At 38.6% G+C, this 21,493-nt stretch overlaps 1 protein-coding gene across 5 annotated transcripts in view; it reads right to left on the bottom strand.

Moving 5' to 3' along the window:
• The window catches only part of TNKS (tankyrase), a 204,371-nt gene that overhangs the window by 63,185 nt on the left and 119,693 nt on the right, over positions 1–21,493 (bottom strand). For 3 of the 5 annotated variants that reach the window (XM_029935504.1, XM_029935480.1, XM_029935487.1), the window contains exons 6-12: positions 9,187–9,281; positions 8,577–8,648; positions 7,456–7,522; positions 6,963–7,149; positions 1,793–1,914; positions 321–412; positions 82–160 (exon numbers count right to left, since the gene is read on the bottom strand). In XM_029935504.1, coding sequence (XP_029791364.1) covers positions 82–160; positions 321–412; positions 1,793–1,914; positions 6,963–7,149; positions 7,456–7,522; positions 8,577–8,648; positions 9,187–9,281 — 714 coding nt within the window. The remainder of the gene's footprint in view (positions 1–81; positions 161–320; positions 413–1,792; positions 1,915–6,962; positions 7,150–7,455; positions 7,523–8,576; positions 8,649–9,186; positions 9,282–21,493) is intronic. The other 2 variants (XM_029935495.1, XM_029935513.1) reach the window with 1 other exon arrangement.

Raw genomic sequence — 21,493 nt, 5'->3', positions numbered from 1 at the left:
ATCAGAGAGAATACTAATAGTCTAAAAAGCAGCTGGCTACTCAATTCCAAATCTGGCATTTATTTCTGACGTGGGTCTTACCTTTGCTCCATGCTTATGCAGAACTTCCATGACATCATTGTGAGCTCTTTCTGCTGCGACATGCAGGGGAGTCATGAACCTACGGAGAGGAGAGAAGGAAAAGGTGATGTCCTAACTTTGGTGCACTTCCCCTTTAAGAACTGAACCCCTAATAAACTATTAAAAAATAAATAAATAAACATTAAAATTTTTTCAAATAAAAAAAAGAACTGAACCCCTCTTTCTGCGACTGCACTTACTCTTTATTTTTTTCATTAACGTTTGCTCCTTTTCTAAGTAACAGTTCTGTCACTTGTTTTCGTTTGGGATGCAGGGAGGCCACAGCACAGTGCTGTAAAGTAAAAAAACTAAGTTAAGAAGCTTCTATTTCAAAGTAGGTTTCTGAATTAAATAGCATCTGCTGACTATTTGGTTCTCAGGATCTTCCCCGGAGCCACTGCTGGCACTATGGAAGCCTACACACCCAGGGACAGGCAAGAAGGTAAAAGTCTCGAAGGGGCTTAGTGGAAGACGTACTCTCAGAAGTTTAGTGCTTTATCCTACATTTATGCGATTTTTGTATTCAACTTGGTTTTATATTAATGTTTATATTAAAATTTTAAGAGTAGGGGCATCTGGGTGCCTCAGTGTGTTAAGTGTTCAACTCTTGATTTCAGCTCAGGTCCTGATTTCATGGTTCGTGAGATTAAGCCCCATGTTGGGCTCTGTGCTGACAGTGAGGAGCCTGCTTTAGGATTTTCTCTCCCGTCCTTGACTCTCTCTCTCTCAAAATAAATAAACATTAAAAAAAAATAAAATTTTAAGAGTTAAAACCTACTTACTAATGAACAGAACGAACACTCCAAAGAAGCAGGTCAGGGTTTATTCTGTTGCCTTGGGTATGTCCTGGCATAAGGCTGTGTCACTTCAGTGTATCTGAACCCCAGTTGGAGAGCACGTGTTTAAGCGTACATACAGCTGGCCCATTTCAGTTTTATGACTCTTTTAACGTCGTTTTCAGGAGGTGTTGACTACAGGCTAATTTTTTTGGGCCAGCTATATGTGGCAATTTTAACATGCATATTTAGATGTCTGTGATATAGGCCTCACACATGCTTAAATTCTGAACTCACGAATACCCTATTCCTGAAACTTAATGTGATCAATAACAAGAAAAACAAGCTAATCTTTCTGAAAGTACTTTTGAAGAAAAAGCATGAAGAGTTTAAAAAACAATTTGTACAGTCTGGAACAAAACATTCATAATCTTAATATTTTTCTATAATGAATATAGTAATTCTTTGAGGAATTAAGAATAATTCTTTCAATAACTGCTCCAAATATCAATGCAAGTACCTCTGAAAATACTTTACTATTCTACAGAAGGAAGATAGTCTTTACCTAGCAATGATAAGAAAAAGATTCTATAGAGAAAATCACATCTTGTATTTTATAAAAGAATTGGTCACAAAAGTAGTTTTGATATAATACAGTTGGGTAAAGACAAAGGTAAAAATAATTCCCAAATCAAGGGTGGGCAAATGTCTATTCTCTCATGCATGAAAGCAATCATCTCCTGAACCAAATTTAAAAATCAATGCAACCAACATTAAAATGGAAGTTCTTGGCATTTCAGATACTAAAGTTACTTAAGGTTTCCGAAATGAAAATCATACTTTGTGCTTCTGGTACTATTATAGACCTTAGGAATGGATGAACAATGAAATCTTACCAGGGCAGTTTCATGAGACTGTGGTTGTTTGAAATTAATGATTTCCAAAGCAAGTGTTTTTTTAACTTTGGCTAGGTCTGCTTCTCTGGCTGCTTGTAGTAAAGAATGACCTTTAAATTCATCTGTCAATGAAATAATGGTTGACACAAAAGATTTAAAATCTGTAAAAATCAGTAGCATGATTACAAGTAAGAAAATTATTAATTTTACATATGACTGTATTTTATCGAGAGCAGCAACATGATGATAAAGGTACGGAGGATGTACAGTAAATGAAAAATTCTGAAAAATGAATGTTCTGAAATAATCCTGTTTTATAATCTGAGTCCACAGAGATACACACAAACAAAGACACTCACTCCAGCTGAGTTTTAAAACAAGCAACCAAAATGTCTACTGAACGGAAGTCATTTAGAAACACATCTACACCGAAATACTTTATAGCTCTTAAACAAAAAAGCCAGGTCTGCACATACAATCATGAAAATATACATAAGTAAACAAACAGTCAAGTAGCAAAAGAGGAATGACAGGTGGACCTAGCTTTTCTGTACTGTTACTGGCACCACTGCCACCACAACTAAATATAAGAAATGGCACAAAAAAGGCACTCAAGAGAAATAGTCACCAAAATATTAATAGTTTTAGCACACAGAAGGAAAAAACTGAATGATAGGGGAAGTGCCAAGAGTGATAATTTTTCAAAGGACAAATAATATTCTATTATTTGTATAAGTAAGAGTTTTTAAAAAAGTGATTTCTTAGTTAACTGCCTAAATAAAAAGCCAGTATTCTAATTAAAAACTTATAATCCTGTTTTCTATTTTATAATTTGTTTGTATTTGGATATGACAGAAAGCTGGAAATTCTTCTAAAAAGATGCAAATGATATGTAAGCTAATATATTACATAGCAATCTACGGCCGGCCCACATAGGCCTTTGCACCTGCCTACTAGTGAATTCCTTTCTTTTCCTCTCTTGTCTCCCGAGTTCCCTGTCTCACTCCCCTCTGTCCCTCAAAAGACAGAGAAAGACACACACTGAAATATACCTTCCCTAATAACTCCTATAATTGTGATAACTCACAAAATTCTACTAGTGAAGCTAAGATTATACTATACGTTAACTAACGAATTTTAAAAAAACCTTAAAAAAGAAAAAAAACCACCCTACTACCATGGTTCAGGGTCTCAGTTTAGATTCTCTGGATAGGCCTACTTGATGCTCCCCATTGCTGGGCTAGGAGTCCTTCTTATGAAGTCCCAGGCACTTGCATTAGCCTTCCATCACAGGACAAAGCACACGCCCTTATTTGCTGCGGTGGTCCCGTCACTTAGCACACTGCTTGTACAGAGTAGATTACGTATTCAATGTTGCATGAATGCTGAATATTTATAAAATAAGTCATGACACGTACAGGGGAAAAATCATTTTTATGGAAGTTCTTGTTTAGTGGTACCTTATTATTGCCAAATTCCACAAAGTATAGGACTTTGACACATCAGAAATTCAAAGTTAGGGTCAAATGAAGTCAAAGTAAACCAGTATTTCCAAAAAACAAAATTACAGATTTTCATGTTAATGATAAAATTGGGGATAAATCAAGGGGAAGAATTACAAGCTGCCACATGTCAGGAACAGGATCCTGCTGACTGCAAAGGAAAGGCGATGTGCTGAGAACAGATTGCAAACACAAAGTAAGCATCCGGCTTCAGCTCAGGTCATGATCTCACGATTCATGGGTTCAAGCCCCAAGTCGGGCTCTGTGCTGACAGCTAGCTCAGAGCCTGGAGCCTGCTTTGGATTCTGTGTCTCCCTCTCTCTCTGACCCTCCCCTGCTCGCACTGTCTCTCTCTGCCTCAAAAACAAAAAACAAAAACATAAAAAAATATGGGGCAAGGACCCTTAAAAAAAGTCAAAATGATACAAGCAAAGCAATTCTACTTTTTCAGTCATTCCTTTGAGTTCAGAATAGGTGACTCAAAAAAATTCAGGGCAAATTTATGAAAAACGTAAATAATATGACTATAAAACTAAGGAAATTAAGAAATTAGGGTGCATGCAACAATACAATTAAACAACATGATATTTTCCCAAAAACAAGAAATAAAATATCCCTTATCTTTGTTCTTTAGGGAAAAGTAAAGATTTCTGCCCAAGTTGACTTTCAAATTTAAAATCTATTATTGATGTACACTCAAGATTTAAAAAAAACAGAAAATGGAAAATCTATCAACAAATATAATGATCCCTCCAAATGCAAAGGTTACATTAAGGTTTGTTTTTAAAACCTCAAGGAAGTACTTAAGTAGCAAAAAAGAAGGCAGTAAAATTACAAATTACTCAAACTTACCCTGAAAACTTAATACTTACAAGATGCCATAAGTTTCTTTCATTTTTTAAAGTTTAAGGGAGAGAGAGAGAGAGAGAGAGAGAGAGAGAGAGAGAGAGGCAGACAGAAAGAGAGAAAGAATCCCAAGTTGGCTCTACACTGCCAGTACAGAGCCTGATGCAGGGCTTGAACCCACAAACCATGAGATCATGACTGGAGCTAAAATCAAGAGTCAGACACTTAACCAACTAAGTCACCCAGGCGCCCCAAAAGTTCCTTTTCAAATGCATTTTGAAACAAGAATGAAAGCTATATCAGTATTTCTGCTCTAATATATGCAGAATCCAAACTACCCTGTTCATTGGTTTCATGGAAACGATTAAAAAAAAGAGAGCGAGAGGAGAAAAAAAAATGTGTAAAGAAAATGTTATAACTATGGGTATGATCAAAATACTGGTTGTTTCTTATATAATTAAATTTTAATGTTTATTTTTGAGAGAGAGCGAGCGAGTATGGGGGAGGGACAGAGACAGAGAGGGGGACAGAGGATCTGAAGCAGGCTCTGTGCTGACAGCAGAGAGCCCCATGCGAGGTATAAACTCAGGAGCCACGAGGTCATGACCTGAGCCAAAGTCAGAAGCTTAACGGACTGAGTCACCCAGGCGCCCTCTTGTATAATCTTCTTAAAAAGAACTCTGTAACTGTGAATGCCTAGAGTAAGGCAGTGGGCATGAAGATGAAAATCATAGAGAAGTTCCAACTTTGTTAAATCCCTTTCTTCAGATAATTCCTTGTTGGAATCATATTTAATAAAGTAAAATAAATATTGAGAAGGTTGAAAAGTACTCTAATCAGGGAACTTCTTTTACAATACTATTTAAATTTCTGTTAAATCATAATGTGTATACTGGAATCAGATAGCCCAGTGAAATACACTATAAAAACTCCTAGTGGTACTCACAATGGGCAACATGCTTGAAAGGAAAAATAAGTCAAAGGTGACATGGAAGATAAAGCTGAGCCCAGGGTATAAACTAAAAGAAGGAAATTTAAAAAAGATTTTAACAAAGTTTTGAGTTAAATTCAATGCACTAAACTTGCTATGCCAGTATACACAATGAACTGTGCTGGGTTGAGGGAAGGCAGAGAGAGAGAGAGAGACCCAGACACAAATACCATCAACACATTTTTATTAGGTAACAAGGCATTGTGCAGGTGCTAAGAAGACAACAATGAAATGAAAAGTCTTTTGAGAATTTAAATTTCACTGGGAAGACAGAACATGCACATATAAGAATGAATTATATAATGCAAGATAATATATGGCGAGGGTCATGTGAGTGGGAGAGAGAATAAAGGCAATTCTACGAGGATTCATTGCGAAGGCGTCTAGCCAGTTACAATCTGGTTGGTGCTGGCCTATAATCTAGTTGATGTCGTAGGTGCCAGTACCAAGGTACGTTTAAATTTCTACTTAAACAAAGTGAAAATTGCAAGTCTTCCTGTTTTACTATAAACCGGCTCAATATCTCCTTAAATTTAAATGACATCACCATTTTACTCTGTCTTTTTCTTAAAGTATCATTTAAAGACTTTTCTCAGGCATTTAAATCCAGTTACCTGATTCTTAGAATCCTTAGAGAGAATACCAACCACGGGACCAGTTAAATATTAGGTAAGTGATTGTTTAGTTTAATTTAAACCTGTAAAGCTCACATGTAGAATTAAACACACCTCAGTATTTGAGAGGACAACTAAATATAATGTGATATCCTGAAGGAGATCCTGGAACAGAAGCAGAAGTTTAGGTCAATACTAAGGACATATGAGAATATGGTCTTTAGTTATCAATACTAGTTTGTTATTATGGCAATTGTATTATACTAATGTAAGATGTTAGTAAGAGGGCAAACTGGATATGGAGTATATGAGAACTCTGCACTATTTTTGTAACTTTTCTGTAAATCAGAAACTATGCCAAGATAGGGGCACCTGCAAGGCACAGTCTATTAAGCACCCAACTCTTAATTTTGGCTCAGGTCATGATCTCCTAGTTTCTGAGACTGAGCTCCGTGATGGGCTCTGTGCTCACAGAGCAGAGCCTGCTGGAGATTCTCTCTTTGTCTCTCCCCAGCTCACTCTCATACCCATGCATGCTCTCTTTCTCAAAATAAATCAACTTAAAAAAATATATCCATATATAAAAAACTATTCCAAGACAGAAAGCTTATCTAAAAAACATGCATATGGGGGCGCCTGGGTGGCTCCGTTGGTTAAGCGTCTGACTTCGCCTCAGGTCATGATCTTGCAGTTCATGAGTTCAACCCCCATACTGGGCTCTGTGCTGACAGCTCGGTGCCTGAGGCCTGCTTCAGATTCTGTGTCTCCCTCTCTCTGTGCTTCCCTTACTCATACTCTGTCTCTCAAAAATAAATAGACATTTTTTTCAATTAAAAAAAACGGGCAAGTGACTGCCCTTGGGGTATCACGCACATAAGAAACACAAACAGGTTCTTGCAGGACCTGGGAGTGAGCGCGCGCTCGGCAGCACAAGAATCACAAGCTCTGTGCGCTCAGAATTGTTTTTCCGGTTTGTACACTGTTGTATGGCAGTACGTGGCACACAGTAAGCATGCAAGAAATGGTCACCGATTGACTCACCCTCATCAGCCTTAGAAGAAAAGTACAGGATCAGAAAGGAGGATTACCAACTAGGTACGGGTAGGAACAGAATGTTATTATTCGAGGTGGACAAAACATCGGTCTTCATAACTAAACAAAAGTCAGATACAGCAATTTACGACAAGCAATACTGAGTTTGAGGTATAAATACATACAAGTCAACCGCTCCCGGAGCTCAGGAGTCGGAGCCATATCCACAGCACTTTTGCCATGGCAATTGACTAACGTGGGGTCAGCGCCATGGCTAAGCAACAGAGAGCAGACTTCCACACGGTTCTTGGAGGCGGCCTCATGGAGCGGGGTGAACTGCCAGAGGTCCATCGCGTTGACACAAGCCCCGTGCTGGAAGGAGAGAAATGGTTTCTGGTCAGCCATCATTTCGCCAGGTCGGGTAAAACTCGAGGAGGTTTATTTCACAGCAAGTTGCAGCTGTGACTCTTTGAGATGCCAGCAAATGTTTTAGTTAATTTCAGCTTTTCAGAACAATTTAAAGTAAGTTGAATGTTTTTGAAAACTCTAAGGCAGTAGTATTTTTTTAAAACATTTTATGTACTTAAAACTCTTATTAGTCCCCCAAAACACATGAAAACTCCTGACAAGTTAGGGGGGAAAAGCAAATAGCATTCAATATTTTAAAATATCTTTTACCTTTAGTAGCAGTTCTGTGACTTCATAATGTCCATATGAACATGCATTATGAAGAGGCACAAGTCCACTAAATGGAAAAAAAAGGCAAATCAAGTACTAAAATTTCAAGCAAACAACATATAGTCATTTATCTAAGTGCTAAAGGACAAAAACTAATAAATCCAAATGTAATTATGTAACAAATATTTAATAAGAGGATACAAAGCATAGCTATGTTTACCCTTTTGTATTTACCTTGTACTTTGTATACATAATCCTTAAATATAATGATCAAAACACCAATTAGGAAAGCACTGAGGTAAAAGGAAGAGCAGGAGCTAATTGACAACTGCCTGCTTTAAAGATCAAGTATTTATAGAAAAATGTTAATTGATACTGAGTTGAAATATTCCTACCACGTTATTTCCCTCTGAAGGTAACGGCCGGCATAAGAATGAAATATCCAAACTATTAGGACTTGTATATCCAAGTCTCATTCTGCATGAGCCAAAGATCCCCATTTTTGTGGTCACCTCTCTTGAGGACTCACCTATTTACACCCATCTGTTTTTAGACAAGCATCAGGCATTTGTGCCCCTGTACTACGGGGACACTATTCACTTAGGGCACAACTCAGGCGAGAGAGAAACAGTACCAAGAAGAGGATTTGAAATGATGGACTCCCTCTCTGGGAAGTGTCCCAGGTACTGGGCTGTTTCTTCATTTTGAATGTTTCCAGACATGGCGAGGGGCAAAGTGAAAGAAACCCTCCTCCCTCCAGGGCTGCTTTGCTTTATGCTGCCAATGACAGGAGTGTAAGACGGATCTACATTACTTGGGGACTAAAGTCGATTCTCTTTCAGATCTCAAGGCGGGATAATGAGAAATGTTAGCCCATCATATAGGAGCAGACCTAATTCATATGTCTCTGAAGACACGATAAGAAGCAACAAAGTTCCCCAAAACACACCTGTTCGTAAAGTACACGACTTCACTGCTTTCTTAGCCGTCCCTCCCTCCATTCCCACCTCAACCTTCGTTAATGTTCTCAGTTCAGATGTTGAAGATTTTATCAGGATAGAAACCAAACCAGAATATTGTAAACTTATAATTTTGGTTTATTAATAAAAGATGATCCTTACACACCAGATGAACAGGACAGCCACATTACTGGAATACCAGAATTACTGGATGAATTTGTTTCATCTCCCTTTCTGAAATGCAACTTGAGTTGAAAAATCAATGTAACTGAGAAAAGCAAAATTTAACTTCAAACAATAGAACTGCAATAAAATTGAATTTAGGAAATTACTATGAGAGCATCTTTAATGAGAAGAACATGAAAATGAAGTCAAACTGAAGTTGCAAACATTCTTAAAATGCTATACAAACTATAAAGTAGTGAGATACAGGACTTTGTCCAGTGAGCAAAAAAGCTTTAGTGTATCAGATGCTAAAACAAAGCATACTAGTCCATGGGTGAGACCACTAAAGGAAATAAATTGAGGGGCATGTGGGTGGCTCATTTGGTTAAGCATCTGACTTCAGCTCAGGTCATGATCTTATGGCTCGTGAGTTCAAGCCCCACGTTGGGCTCTGTGCTGACAGCTCAGAGCCTGGAGCCTGCTTCGGATTCTGTGTCTCCCTCTCTCTGCCCCTCTCCCGCTTGTGCTCTCTCTCTCTCAGGAATACACAGTAAGAAAAAAATTTTTTAATTGAAAAAAAAAAGAGCAAACAGACAGATACACCTACCCTTTGTCTTTTGCATGGACGTCAGCACCATGCTGGAGAAGAAGCTGAACTATGCGTACTCTGTTGTAGCCCGCTGCTAGATGTAGAGGCGTAGACTAGAAAAGAAAAAGAAAACATGTCCTCTCTTTAGGTAAATCATTCTCACTTTGTCATCTCATCTGTGTTTATTTACACTGAAACATAGTAAATTCTAACAAAACAGAAAGCACTAAGTCGAAGTGCCAGAAAGTCACATTTCATAACTGGAGGACAGACAGCTTGCTCACCTCAGGGCAAACTGTAACTTCAGGGTCATTCGCCCATTACTCCAACTTGCTTTTTAAGGCATCTAGTACCCTACCTTCTCTACTGTATTTCTTTTTTCTTTCCAACAGGAACCCTCCTGAGTGTTCTGAGAGGACATGTTAGAGCCAAAAACATTCTTCCTTGTCCTACTTAAACCTTGTCCACTTTTCAAGTTCAAGCGTTTAAATCCCAATTCTACCATAAGGACTTCCCTGAAGAGCTGGCTTTCAAAATTTCTCTCAAATACAAAGGTTGAGAAGCCTCGCTAAAGAACAATTTGAAGAAGCCTTAGTGGCAACATAAAGGCCAATGGACCATATTCATTCCACATGGCTGTTAGCAATGGGTCAAAATTAATTTGCTATATCAGATGCAGTGAAATATAAGATAGGATTTAATTCTTCTATTTTATGTACTATATATATGCAGCATATATAAAAAATCTAGTTTCTTCTCAACTGATTTCTGCCACGTTGCTTTCTGCCAAGTTATTAAAAGAATCACTGCTCATATTTAAAATGGTAATTAAAATAATCAAACTTCTTACTTCTTTTTTAAAAAAGGAAATAACAGTAATTAAAAGGTTCTCTGCAACCACTCCAATTTTCCCACCTTTGCTCATTTACTTAGAGTTTAAATACTGTAACAGCTTTTCACACAGGGCCTAATCTACACCTTAATGTACTCTCATTTCTTCCTGTCTTCTATTTGGGCCTCGGTAGTTAGTAAGATTTTAAATTTCTTTTTTTCATATACTCTAAATGTCAAGATATAGAACAATCACTAACTACTGTACTTTCTGTTACTACTTTCAAGGCACACTGTATATTATGACAGTCTCTAAGTTTAGGAAATATTTGTGAGTAGTACACAGCTAATAATGAGGAGATTGTGTAGATGGGAAGGGTCCTGAAGAGGAAGTCAGGAGACCTGCTTCTATTTCTGGGTCTTATGAAACTGTGGAAGCCATATTACCCATACATCTCAGCCTCTCCGTGTGTAAAAGAGAGAGAAAGTCACCCATCCGAGCTACCTCAGAACTGTGCTGCAAGTTTTCTCCCATATATAAACCCTTCTAAAATGCAAAATGCTGTATCAAAATCAATGATTAAAATTTCTGTATCACCAAACAACTTGCCCATCCGAGTTTCTGCTTTCAGACACATGTTAACTGTCATGGCACATAAAATTGCCAGGGACTATCAAGTTTTTTGAAAACTGTCTTTCCCTCTCCTTTAATATTTGAAAGATGTTGCTTCACTGTCTTCTGCTTTGCACCATTTCGGACGAGAAATTTGCCGACACGCTTATGTTTATTCTTTGGTACATGTGGCTTCTCCTCCAGGTGCTTTACTATTTTCTCTTTATCACTGGCTCTAAGCAATCAGACTGTGAAGTATATTGGTGCCCTTTTCCTCCCCCTCCTCCTTTTTCTCCTCCTCCTCCTCCTCCTCTTCCTCCTCCTCTTCCTTCTACTTCGCCTCCTTTTGTGAGGCACTTGCTGGGCTTCTTAGATTGTTTTATAGTTTTCACCAAATTTGGAAAACATTCAGCTATTATTTTTTCAAATATGTTTTCTGCCCTCTCTCCCACCACTCTCTCCCCTTCAGGGACTCCAATGATATATATCTTAGGTTGTTTTCAAAGCTTGTTTTTAAGGCCCAGAGCAGCCTTTTAAGTCTAGGACTAATTTTCCTCTTCTAGTGAAGTATTTATTACCCTTCCAATTACTCTATGGTATCTGTGAATTAAGAAGTTCGTCCACTCTGGCTGGTAGCATCAGACACAGCCACAGATGTTATATGGCCCGCCACAGTTGTCCCCTGTAATCCTCTTTCCCGTGGTTCTTCTCTCACCTCCTGTGGCTTCCGCGGACTCATGTCACATCAGTACGCGGCTGAACACGGTAAGGGGCCCCTCTGCAGATCTCTGGAGCTCTCTTTGTGCAGCTCTCCTTTCGCTGGCCCCCAACCTGCTAACTCTTGCCCCGTGGCCCCCCAAACTCCTAATTCCACCTTCTCAACTCAGGGAGACCACTGGGCTCCTCCTGGGTTTCCGCTTTCCGGTTTAAGGGCTGAAAATGCTTTCTAGACAGTAAGCTAGAGCAATCACACAACTCCGCGTATTTAACACAGATCTCTCAGGGATCACTATGTGTACTGCATGATGTCCAATTTCTGAAAACCATTGTTTCATAAGTTTTGTTCAGTTGTGTGTGTGTGTTCATTGTTTCAAGAGGGAACGTGAAACTAGTCCTTGTTACTTCACCTTGACCCACTTTTAGGACTTAATTGAACTTTATACTGCACTTGGGAAGCTTCCTCCAGAGACCATGACTGCTCTGGAAGACTGGTCAATAAGTTGGCAGCCTCTTTTATAGGACATAGTTGCCATTTAATATTATATGAAAAAAAGGGGCACCTTCATTACGGATGCACAAAAAGATTCCCTTTTTTCATATTAGAATCTTTTACAAAATTTTATTTGTATATGGTTGATTTAATAATAGTTTTTATGACTCTTGAAAATCAACAAAGTCCCTAAATAGATGAATACACACACACACACACACACACACACACACACACACACGTTTATTTAGAAGAGTAAATCAAGAAAAATATTTAGTTTCTGAATTTATAAAATCAACAAGACTAAAAATTATTTGTAATGCTTTCAAAATGGCTATGCACTTAGTTTCTAAACTGCTGTAACTAGATAAAGTAGAAGGCTCTGTAACTGACAAGGTGGAAGTCATAGGAGGCTTGAGATAAAGCAGTTGTGGAAAAAACAAGAGCTGAGGAGTGAGTAGTGTCAAGAACCGTTAGAAAGCAGAAGGGACCGAATCTGATAAACGACTGATGCAGGTAGTAAGGGACACAGCAGATCTAGTTTGGAAATGTCAGTGACAGACGAAAAAAGGAAAGAAGGATACGGGCTGGGGCAGGGAAGGGAGGAGAGAAGAGGAAGAGGTTTGGGCTTATGAATCTGAAGTGCCTGATACCCTCCTGACTACGGGACCAACTGGAATTCAGGAGAGGTGAGGGCTGAACACAAATTTGGTTAACACTGGCATTCATTTAAAATATTTGAGCATGTGCAATGTATCTTGCAGTATGTGAAGTGCTAGGGATAGCATGGTAAACAAGAAAGGCTCAATACTTTGATGCATCTTCTTCCTCCAAAACATGAGTCCTTAAATGAAATACATATATACTAATTCTTCAGAAGGACAAAGATGAGGAAACAAAAGCCTAGCTTTTGAGGAATCAACTAGAGAAAGCAAATACTATTTTTTGTTTTAATTGACATTTATGTTAGTTAACATGTAGTATTATATTGGTTTCAGGAGTAGAATTTAGTGACTCATCACTTACAAAAGACACCCAGTGCTCATCAAATACTATTAAATGTGACAAACAGTGCAGTAAGGGAAGCTCGGGACGTCAGGAGAGGCTAGAGGCTGCATCCCTAAACCGCTCTGGAGGCCAGCAAGGGGCTGGGGTTAGGGAGGATTCTCTGAATTGCTTCCTGAGGGGAGACATGAGGATAAACAGAAATCACTGAGGTAAAGGATGGGAAACTTTATTCCAAGTAGTATGAAAGCACATACTAATATGCAGTGGACACAGAGGAACTAAAAAAAAAAAAAATCAGTGGCTAAGTTTAGTGTGTGAGAGTAGGGGAGGCTCTAAGAACAATGGGAACCCCATGAAGAGTGTGAAGCAGAAAATTATGTAAGACTGCAGTTTGGGGAAGATCACTCTAAGTACTCCATTGAGAATAAACTGGAGGTGGGGGACAAACTAATGGCCGAAAACCTGAATTGGAGACTGCAAAACTAATGGAGGAGAGAGAAAATGACAGTGTCAGCTAGCAACATGGTAGCACTGCCTCAGTAGAGGCAGCTGAGTTCAGGGAGTAGATAAATTTACAGGGAGTAAGTACAAAATAAGCTTTCCAAGTAGTCACTGTAATGCGGACGCCAATTATGTAAACTAAATAGTATCACTAGAAGGCACGTACAAATCTGCAAATGCATGCAGTAAACTTGAGGAACTGGTAGAAAGCAAAAAGAAAAAGTACAAATTGAGAACAAAGGACGATTTGAACAAGCTTACACTACTAAGAGCCCAGAGGTTTTTCTTCTAGAAAAGAAGTTCAGTAGCTATAACAAACATTTAGCTGGGTGCTAAATATTACATACCAAACACTATTTTCTGATGCAAAGCAATTAAAATCATGTGGCTTAAGACTAAATTTAGTGAATGATTAACACACAGTGCCAACTTTATACTTTTACAATTGCCAAATGGCCAAGTAATGATAAAAGTAATTTTCTAAATGCTAGGATAATTAACAGAGTATAATTTAGGCTTTGAAAAAATAAAGAAGACCCATTTGTAAAATATTTGCACATGTTCCTTGATAATTTTATGGTGGTTGTAAACTAGTAAACCCAGGAAGCAAATATTTAAGACATCATCATTCACAGGCCAGCAGTTACCGCCAGTTTGCACACCTTAGATGGATTTTTAAAACTAACTTTTTGTTGGAATATTTTAAAAGTCAAGCCTGAGGAGAGATGAAGTATGGAACAAATGCAAAAATAAAAACTGTTTTCTCTGCCGTAAGAGAACGTTATTAGTGATATTTCATATTATAAAATGTTTATAGAAAAAAGAATCTTCACTGAAAGAAATTTCATAATTCAAAGTTTTCTTCTTGGAATCAGGCCACAGGAAAGAAACAAACATATATTTCTACCCTTGCCTTTTACGATATAAATTTGCAGCACAGAATAAAGCGTGTAAGATAGCTTTAACTTATCCTACACATACGTGCACAAAGTAATGTCAAGTGAAAACCCTACTGAAAAACTGTGGCGGCACCCTTACTGTAAGTCCAGCAGCAAAATACAAGGAAATACGTAAAGACTTTTAAATTTGGGGTTGGCATTCTTGCTTTGCAACTTTACAAGGTATATGGTTTTGGACTAATTTCTTAATGTCTTGGAGCCTTGGCTTCCAATATCCATAAAATGAGAATTGCAATTCTTAGGTCATTTTATGGATTACAGAAAACTGTATAAAGCACCTAATATAGTATCCCACAGAAAGCCCAATAAACAGTATTTACAACTTATTATCACCTTATTAAGTATCTTAAACACTTAGAAGTTTTCTCTTAGTGGCCATTTGTCAGTCCTCATCTTACTTTACCTATCAGCACTATTTGATGTTGCTTATCACTTCTTGCTTCCTGAAATATTTTTCCCCTTGGTTTCTAGGACACCTAAGACACCTTCCTCACTGGTTACTCCTTAGTCTTTTTTCTGGTTGCTCCCCATTTTTGTGATACTGGAGTACCCCAGGACCACAGCCTTAGATATCTTTTCTTCCTTATCTCTACTCATTCCTTTGGTAACCTCATGCAGTCTTGTGGCTTCAAATAACATTCAGACACTGACAACTCCTCCATCATACCTCCAGTTCAGTCTTCTTTGCTGAACTCCTGACTCTCATAACCTAACTTCCTACTTGATGTCACCACAAGGACATACAGGAGACCTCTCGCGCTTGTCATGTCCACAACTGAGCTCCTACTACTCCCTCCAAAACCTACCCTGAAGAATTTCCTATTGCTGTAATAGCAACTCTATCCTTTTAGTTACCCAGGTCAAAAACTTTGAGTTCTTCCTGTTTGCCATCTTTCTCTCACACACAACGCTCACTGCATCAGAGCATTTCTGTTGGCACTATCTCTAACACATCTCCAGAATCCAGTCACTGCTTGGTCAATGGCCTGGTCTATGTCACCATCCTCTCTCAGCTGACTGAGTGGCAACAGCCTTCTCATTTGGCATTCTTGCTTCCAGAAGAATCCCATTCGAGTTCATGCAACATAGCAGCAGAGTGATCCGGTTACAATATACCAGCTAGACACACCAGTCCGCTGTTCAGAATCTTCCAGTGGCTCTTCATCCCACTATAAGTAAAAGCTGAGTCTATATAATGATCTAGAAGGCCACAGGAAATCTCCCCTATTACTACTCTCCAACTTTCCAACATCATCTTTTACCCTGCTCCCCCTGGCTCACTCCACATGGCTCAAATGCCCTAATTACTAATTAGTTGAAATGAATGGGAATTAGATTATACTAATAAGTAAAATACCTTCTGAAGAAATTAACTGGTAACAAAATATTCCCCCATTTAAATCGGATTTCATGAGACTTCTTAACAAATCCAAACAACAATGAAAAGATAAAATGTTCTTGAGGGTTAAATATCAAAATAAAAGAATCTTAGGGATCCATAAGGCAGCTATGAGCTTTCAGGGACCTATGTATTATCATGTGCCTAGAATATAAAAATTTAATTTCTAAATCTTTTTTGTCCGTTGAGCAAAGAAATCATGATAGCCATGTCTCAAGACCTAAATGCATTATTACACATGTTCAAAGGTATTTTAGCATTTGTAGTTATTTATTTATTTATGTTTATTTCTTTTTGAGAGAGAGAGACAGAAAGAGAGGGAGACACAGAATCTGAAGCAGGCTCCAGGCTCTGAGCTGTCAGCACAGAGCCCAATGGGGGGCTTGAACTCACGAGCTGTGAGATCATGACCTGAGCTGATGACTAACTGACTGAGCCACCCAGGCACTCTTAGCATTTATATTTTAAAACAAAACACACATTGCTCTCTCACAAATGACTGCTGGGTACAGGGGAAAGGGTTCCTTGAACTGACAATCCTGAGAAAGCTTTTGAAGTTAACCATTATCACACAGAATATCCTAATCTTTGTGAGACTGTTCATCTAAAAAGCATAAAATATAAACATTAATTCTTAATTTAAGACTGTTATTATTCTATTTTTATAAAGCACAAAGCTTGGGATTTTAAAATGAGCTTCCAAAATACGAATACTCCAAATAATTCTCTCTTTTCCTCTTGTTTGGTCTTCGTACAATACTTTTGCAAATAAAATACAAAAAAGATGGCCAAAGACTGGTTCTAAAACCATTTGCCACAATCTTTTACTGTAACACTTGTCACAAAATAACAATTATTTGTCTCCTCTAATCCACCATGAGCTCAAAAGAACAGAGAATGTATCTTAATTTTATGTTTGAAGGCTTCATAGTCCCTTATATTTAGTAGGACGTTAAAAAAATCAAAGTTATTGTCAGCTTTTAATCTACATTACTGACAGGGAACAGAGGACATGAATAATCCAGCTCAGTGAATTAGACCTTAAATTTGTGTGAAAGATTTACACCTACATTTCAATGCAGGCCTAGGTGGTGTTTGATGCATTTCTTAGGAAAGAACAAAACCACAAGTGTGAAGCCACGATGTAAGTCATCAGAAAGCTGTCTAACCTTGTGATATATCACATATTTCGGTTTTCATTAAGATGAAGGCTCAGTGTGACCTCTATCTAATCCTCTAGAATTTCCTAGACTAGGGTGTCTAGCTCATCCTGCTTTGCCCAAGACTTTTTTGGTCCCAGAAAGCCCATTCATTTGACGCAAACCGCGAGGCTTGGTCACCCTACTCTAGCGTAATGCCTAGTTTCTAGGTTCCTGGAGATGTCCCAAGGCAGAGAACTGCACGCGCGTGTGTGCGTGTGTGTGTGTGTGTGCGCGCGCGCACGTGCGCACGCCTATGTGGAAGGGCACACAAGCATTCTGAATAAAGCAAGACTTATTCCTCTGCCAAACTAGGAAAATAATCCTATTAAAAGTTGGTTCAAGAGATAACAAAGGATACTTCTCTTTCCACTTAACAATTTCTTCAAAAGATCCAAGGGTAGTCTTTCCTCAGTCCATACAAGTTCCACATACTATTCAAGTTCTTCCTCTTGCTCTAGTTACATTACAAAAATGGCTTCACAAGATAAAATGTTATGATCTTTCCAGCACTTGAACACTCATGTAATCATTACCCAGTTTCAACAATCATTAATTATTAAGACTTTGTTACACTGGCCTCTGCCATCTCTTTTTTATCTTTTTATTTTTCCCACCAAAGTATTCTGCAGCAAATTCAAGACACTGTAACATTTCACCCCTACACACTTCCACGGGTGTCTCTAAAAATGAGGGGCATTTTCTTTCAAAGCCCCAAACTTATTACTTGTGACAGAATAGTGGTAAATCCATCTATCAGCCATGCCAATATTCATATCTCCTAATTGGCTTAAAAACTGTCAGGATCAGTACCTTTTGTTCTTATGCTATTAAATCTCCCTACATGTACAATGGTCTCCATCTCTCCTTTTTTCTTGTTTCACCTTACAGACTTGTTGAAAGACCTTTGTTAGTCAATGCCTTTCCTGGGTGATTATGTAACTTGTGCCTATCTATATTTGCAGTATTTCATGTAAATTGGAAGTTAACTTCCTCTTTCATGTGAAACTTCTTTAGCAAGAGTATTTCATAGACAATACTTCATATGGTTTCCTATCAGGGAACATTTCATGTCTGGATATTCTACTTTTTGTGGTAAGATTGCTCTGTGTACCATCAGTTTTACAGTTACTACCTCTCTGAATCTGTGAATTAGAGATATGTGTTTTTGTTTGTTTGTTTTTCAGAGAGAGAGAAAGAAAGAGAGAGAGAGAGAGAGAGAGAGAGAGAGAGAGAGAAAGAGAGGGGGGGGGCGGGGAGGGTGGCAGAGAAAGAGAATCTTAAGCAGGCTCCGGCACTCAGCACAGAGCCTGATGTGGGGCTTGGTCCAAAGACTCTGGGATCATGACCTGAGCTGAAATCAAAAGTGAGAGGCTCAATCAACTGAACCATCCAGGCACCTCCTGCCATCTTTTTTATAAAGTATATATAAACAAACAAAATCATTCCACTTAACAATTCCAATACTTGGGGTGCTTGGATGTCTCAGTCAGTTAAGTACCCAACTTCGGTTCAGGTCATGATCTCACGGTTTGTGAGTTGGAGCTCCATGTCAAGCTCTGTGCTGACAGCTCACAGTCTGTAGCCTACATTGGATTCTGTGTCTCTCTCTCTCTCTGTCCCTCCCCTACTCACACTGTCTCTGTCTCTCAAAAAGCAAAATTCCAATATCTATTTCCACTTTTTTATAAAAACATACTTTTAGATATGGTTTTAAAAATGAGATATTACAGGGGCGCCTGGGTGGCTCAGTTGGTTAAGCACCCCGACACTTGACTTTGACTCAGGTCCTGACCTCACAGTTGTGAGACACAGCACTGCCCTCTCTGCCCCCGTTGGCTCTGCGGTGGGTTTAGAACCTCCTTAAGATTCTCTCTCCCCCTCTGCCTCTGCCCCTCCCCTACTCATGCTTGAACTCGAGAACTCTCTCTCTCAAAACAAGATGAGGTATTTCACATGTATTTTCTCAGTTTTCACTGGTCTCACTTATCATTTACCTTTACTCACCATTCTCTCCCCAAGAAATTCTTTTCAATGATAAAAACGATTCCCTCTAAAATAATCTAAAGTAAAATGTCCTATTTCATCCTCTAACTTAACAAATCCCTTTCCCGAATGTAACCACTGCTTACAGATGCATGAGTAGCATTTCAGATTTTTTTCTACATACATGAACATGTGTTTCTCTGAGTTCTTTTTCCTGTTGTTTGGGTCACACAAATGTATATTATATTCTTCTTCAATTTGCTTTTTTTATCTTAAAATATTAGTACATATAAGTTTATCTTACTCTTTGCACAGTATTTGCATTGTGTAGCTGCACCATAATTATTTGCCCGTTGTCTGTAAAGGGACAGTCACTCTATCTCTGCTCTGGCTATCTTAACAAAAAACATCTCATTCAAACTTATCATTTGGTTAAGACAGATCCCTATTTCCACTTCTACAAATAAAATACTGTTAGCAGCCATTCATGTAAATTCCCAGGGAAGTTATAACCACATCATCAGAACTTATTAAATTTCCTTCAGGCAGAGACACTTGATTCATCTGTTTGCTAGGTATACCCAAGAAGTTCTTTGAGACAGGGATACTTAAATCAAAATCAAAACAAACTATAAGCTAGAGAATCCATATGGGCATGCGTCCACGGAAATACATATCACCGATGCCTGTCTTTTAAAGGGAGATTTAAACTGGTACCATAATGAAGATTAGACAATCTTAAAGTTTCTCAACTCTTGGGCTATTATAAAGAGAATTTAAAAGAGAAACTACCCGGTGAATAAAAACTGTTGTGCCAAAGTAAAAATAAAACTTTTTAAAAAGGTATTTTATTCATACCTTTGTCAAAAACTATGTTTCCTTTAACTTGTCTCTTCTACAGATTATACCTCACTAGCTAGATCCTTCTATAGTAATGTTTTCTTTTCAAGTCTTTTCCTCTGGTCCTGGGCCTCCTGGCCAATGGGCCTCTAAAGCACAGTACCTCGAGCTAAACATGGCTAACCACATATATGGTCTTATCATAATGGACTATGTCAGGACTGTAAGTTTTCTTTTAAAGTTTATTTCTTTGAGAGGGGAAGAGATAATGTGAGCTGGGGAGGGGCAGAGAGAGAGACAGAGGGAGAAAAAGAGAATCCCACGCAGGTTACGTGCTATCAGCACAGAGCCTGATGTGGGGCTCCGACCCACAAACCACGAGAACATGACCTGGGCCAAAATCAAGAGTTGGATACCTAACCGACTGAGCCACCCAGGAGCCCCATGAATATGACTTTTCAGTAATAGACATGACACCACTCCTATAACCAATGAGTGCTTAACATATTAATGTTTTTAAGTCCCAGTCTCTGTGATGCAGGGAGTTGGGGGACAATAGCACTGGCTTCCTCACTGAGTTATTTTCAGGCTAAAATGAAATAGAAGGCATGAAAACATTTTGAAAATACAAAGTAGTTTATTGAAAATAATAGCTAGTATCTACTGGGTACTTTCTTATGTACTAACCACTGTTCAAAATGTATTATATTTATTAACTTGTATTTAGTCATATTTACTTTACACAACAATGATCAGAGCTAGGAACTATTACCTCCATATACAAATGGGTAAACTGAGGAAGAGGAGGATTAATATGGCAAGTTAATAGCAGAGCTGGAGATCAAAACCAAACAGTCTGACTTCAGAACTCCCATTCCGCTTTCCTTCTTTTCCTCTGCCTGGGTGCTCAGGTTCTGCAGAGCATGTCCAGAAATGGCTAAGTGCGGTGGGGTAACTCGGTAGGCAGGGATCGCTTTGGTCATTCTGGCTACTTCAGCACTGATCCCAAGGATACGGTTTGTGAAACCCTACCAATAATGAGAGTGTGACCATACCACTGGACGAGCGACCCGGAAATGTAGGACTTCTTAACAAGAGAAGTTGTCTAAAACAGTTAAGTATTAGAGGACAAGAAAGAGTAAAAGAAAATTGAAATTGGAGAAGACAATTTACTTGCCTCTTTCCTAGTGCAAGAGTCTTCTACAGACCTTTAACACATAGTCATTTGGTCTCTTGAACTAAACCCCGGCAGTTGCCTCAACTGATTTTTCCAGAACAATATCCTGACTACCCTCCTAGTCACCCTCGGGCTGGTCAATACACCTCCCTAATGTGTGGAACCAGAAATTCAGCACTAAATCAGATACGGGCTGATCCAAACCAGTGAGAGTGAGCTTTCACTTTTTTAAGAATGTATTCAAGCCGAACCAGATGAGAATCTGTCAGAATCCCACGGTGAAGATGAGAACTGTACTGGGAGGTTGGACTAGCTGTCATTCAAGTTCTCCTCCAGAGTCTATGAATTCTAGATGAGTTACATGAACAGAGGTAAAACATGATTGATATTCTCCAGCCTCAGAGAGGAAATTCTTCCAAAGCAACATATGTCGGCATCTTTAGGAAGGAATCTAAGGCATCTGAAAATTCATAGAATTTAAGAAATATATTCTAAAGCGAAGTTTCTGTACTTCGGCTGTCTTTTACAAAAAAATTTATTTTTATATTGAGACTATAAAGGGCTCTCTTTAGTGCATGTATTGGGAAGACAAGGAGAGAGGA

This window comes from Suricata suricatta, chromosome 1, assembly GCF_006229205.1.
Source record: "Suricata suricatta isolate VVHF042 chromosome 1, meerkat_22Aug2017_6uvM2_HiC, whole genome shotgun sequence".
Classification (NCBI taxonomy): Eukaryota; Metazoa; Chordata; class Mammalia; order Carnivora; family Herpestidae; genus Suricata; species Suricata suricatta.
This window is presented reverse-complemented; position numbering and strand designations above follow the sequence as displayed.